The sequence below is a fragment of the Aegilops tauschii genome, chromosome 3 (assembly GCF_002575655.3).
Source record: "Aegilops tauschii subsp. strangulata cultivar AL8/78 chromosome 3, Aet v6.0, whole genome shotgun sequence".
In the NCBI taxonomy this organism is placed as follows: domain Eukaryota; kingdom Viridiplantae; phylum Streptophyta; class Magnoliopsida; order Poales; family Poaceae; genus Aegilops; species Aegilops tauschii.
The window spans coordinates 97,672,567-97,676,090 of NC_053037.3; the positions used below are offsets into that span (position 1 = coordinate 97,672,567).

The 3,524-nt window shown below is 44.1% G+C and overlaps 1 protein-coding gene across 1 annotated transcript; it reads left to right on the top strand.

Moving 5' to 3' along the window:
- Positions 1–582: 582 nt before the first annotated feature.
- LOC141042744 (protein FAR1-RELATED SEQUENCE 5-like) lies at positions 583–1,293 on the top strand. The gene has a single exon (XM_073511625.1). The coding sequence runs from the start codon at positions 583–585 to the stop codon at positions 1,291–1,293; it is 711 nt and encodes a 236-aa protein (XP_073367726.1).
- Positions 1,294–3,524: the final 2,231 nt, after the last annotated feature.

Consider the following 3,524-nt stretch of genomic DNA (forward strand, 5'->3'; position numbering starts at 1 on the left):
AGATGCAAAGGAATTCTACCAGACATATGCAAAGTTCCATGGGTTTGCGGTCAACACCGAATACCATAGGAAAATTAAAAAACTAACGAGTACCGCAGAGGTGAGATGAGGTGCTACAAGGCACGAAGAAACAAGAAGGGCAAAGGTGATGCGCCTGTCGTTCCGGAACGAAAGAGAGGTATCATTGTCAAGACGGAATGCCCTGTCCGGTGTAAGCAGAATGTAGATGGAGCACAGTGGGTGGTCACTGAATATTTTGACGAGCACAACCACGAGTTAATAAAGAAGTTTGACCTGGTAAAATTTCTGACCGCCCACAGAGGATTCACCCCCCTCGAGAAGAAATTCATAAAGCTGCTACATGATTGTAATGTCGGTCCATCAAGAATGGTGCAGATACTCTCCCTCATCCACAACAAAAAGGGGTCTCTGAGTAGCATGCCCTACCTACCAGCAGACGTCACAAACCTAAAGGCAAAGTACCGTAGAGAAAGCAAGTTGGCTGACATAGAAGCCACGATAGCCTACTTCGATGAGAAAGCGAAAGAAGATCAAGATTTCTTCTAAGGATAAGATTGGACGATGAGGACCATGTCAGGAACATGTATTGGGTGGATGGTGCTGCAAGAAGAGCCTACAAACATTTCCGAGACTGCAATTTGTTTCGACGCGACATATCTCACTAATATGTACAAGATGCCATGCGCTCCATTCATAGGAATAAATAACCACAATCAGTCATTGCAGTTCGGATGCAGGCTCGTTCGGAACGAAGACACGGATGGGTACGTTTGGCTGTTCAAGACCTTCTTGGAGTGCATGGGTGGACTTGCTCCGATGAACATAATGACAGACCAGGATTTTAGCATGCGTGCAGGCATAGAGGAGGTCTTTCCGTTGGCAGTGCACAGGCACTGCAGGTGGCACATTATAAAGAAGGCTGAGGAGACACTAGGACCGTTCTTTGCTGACCGTCCAGACCTGCACAAGGCATTCGAGCTGTGCGTGGACCACAGCTTGACGGTGGAGGAGTTTGAAAGGAGCTGGATGGCTATGATTGAAACATATCAAGTCCAAGACCACGAGACGCTTTCTAGCTTGTGGGAGAAGCGAATGTACTGGGTGCCGGCCTACTTCATGCAGTGCATCTTCCCGTTTCTGCAGACTACACAACGCAGTGAGGGGTTCAACGCTGTTTTGAAAAAGCGGTACGTGAGCCCTGGCAACTCATTGCTACAGTTTGCCAAGCAGTACACCGCTTTGCAACAAAAAATACTGGGATCCGAGCTATAGCAAGAAGCAAACACCGCGCTCAAGCAGCCAAAATTGCTAACGTATTTAGCAATGGAGAGGCAGATGAGCAAGATATACACCAACACGATTTTTAACAAGTAAGTCAGTTGTGTTACAATCTTATTTGCACAAATCATGAAGGTACCAGGTGCCATGTAGAATGCAATGCAGTTGAAATGCTTATTTGAAAATGATGATTGTGTTGAAAAGTAGCCATTAGGTACAGAGTAAACATGATATGTAGTTGCCGTGCTTAATGAACTACAGTTTGCCATGCTTAATGAACTGCAGTTTGCCACGTTTACTCAACTACAGTTACCATGTTTGCTTAACTGCAGTTGCCATGTTTGATGAACTGCAGTTGCCATGTTTAATGAACTGCAGTTGCCATATTTAATGAAATGTAAATTCCACTGGCCATGATGGTATGGAATGCAAATGCCAAATTGAAGTTGTTATGTAGTTGCCATGTTTAAATGAACTGCAGTTGCCATGTTTAATGAACTGGAGTTGCCATGTTTAAATGAACTGCAGTTGCCATGTTTAATGAACTGTAGTTACCATGTTTGAACGAATTGTAATTCCATTGGCCACAACAAACAAAAGGTGCTAAAAAAACTTCACACAAGAGTTTAACAAAAACCACACAAAACTTGCAGATTCCAGGAAGAAATAAAGCGTGCCAGCATGTACACGGCTTTTCCAGGTGGACGAACATACGTTCAAGGTGTGTTCTATCATGGGCATGCCGGATTCAGAACCTGAAGACCCAGACAAGGGAAGGAACTAGTTTGTGAAGGCATCGATAAGCGAAGGCGAATACTACTGCCAATGCTGCAAATTCGAACGGGACGGGATTGTGTGCTGTCACATTCTAAAAGTAATGGACTTGAATGCGGTGACACGAATGCCCCGCCATTTCATAAGGCGGCGATGGACTTGGGACGCTGACGACGCATTGGCGCCGCAAACATCAAACGCAGTTTTGGCCGTGCATGACGAGAGACCAGAGTCAACCATGGAAGCCGTGAGGCACGTTGTGTTGACAAAGAACTATGCTGAACTAATTGATGAAGCGTGCAAGAGTGATGAGACAGCAAGGGTCGCAGAAAAACACAGGAAGGCCCTCAAAAGAGAGCTTGATGAGATCAAGAAGAGGAAAGCTGAGGAAGCCTTACACAGGTTCCCCCGCACATCAAGTGTGCCTTCGTCCACAGGGCCATCATCTGAAAACTCGGAGGTAGGATCTGGAACAGCAAGCACACAAACACAGGTTAGGAACCCGCCCCGTTCCATCACAAAAGGGCGTTCAAAAGAGATAAGATACAAATCGGGATTGGAAATTCAAGCAAAACACAAGAAACCAAAGAAAGGGACGGGCAATCCGTAAACAACATTGGAGCACTTTGACTTGGTCCATGGTGACATTTTTTTTGTAATCTAGATGTTCTAAATTTTGTAAAAACTAGAGAATGACTCTTCAAGTGCATCAGAATCTGAAATAAAAATGCCATGAAGGAATAGCTGCAGTTGCCACGTGTACGGCACTGAATTTGCCATGTTACTTGAACTGAATCTGCCATGCAATTTCTACTGAATCTGCCATACCATTTCTACTGAATCTGCCATGCCATTTCTACTGAATTTGCCATGTTATTTTTACTGCATTTGCCGTGTTATTTTTTACTGTTAGTTGTACTGAACATGCCATGTTAGTTGTACTGAATCTTCACCGCGTAGATTTCCATGTTCAGTCAGCGCATTTTAGTCACACATATTGTATTGTGGTGCAAACTATGGGAACCAAGCTGAAACGGTCTCGTGCAGCAACCGCACAGGTTACTGCTTCGTGATCAAACTACCATGCTAGCCGGTATAGTTAGCAGTGCAAAAAACCCAAAAAGCCAAACAAGAAAGAACGATAACTTTCACTAACCATGACTGATCAACTACATTTGCCATGTTTTCAGACATCAAGGATGCATTCAAAAGACCATGCTGGTACTACCAACCCACAAGCACATAATAATACTGAAAACACATAAACGTATCTGCTGTCAAACCTAAGTAGGTTCACATCCACACATATATTACAAACTATTCAAATGTCACTCACACGCCACCACTGTATACTAGGCTACGGGGAGATGCAGTCATAGCATATTACACGGACATAGTTTTGAAAAAACAAGGTAATACCTTACATTCCTCTGCAACAGAATGTAAGGTAG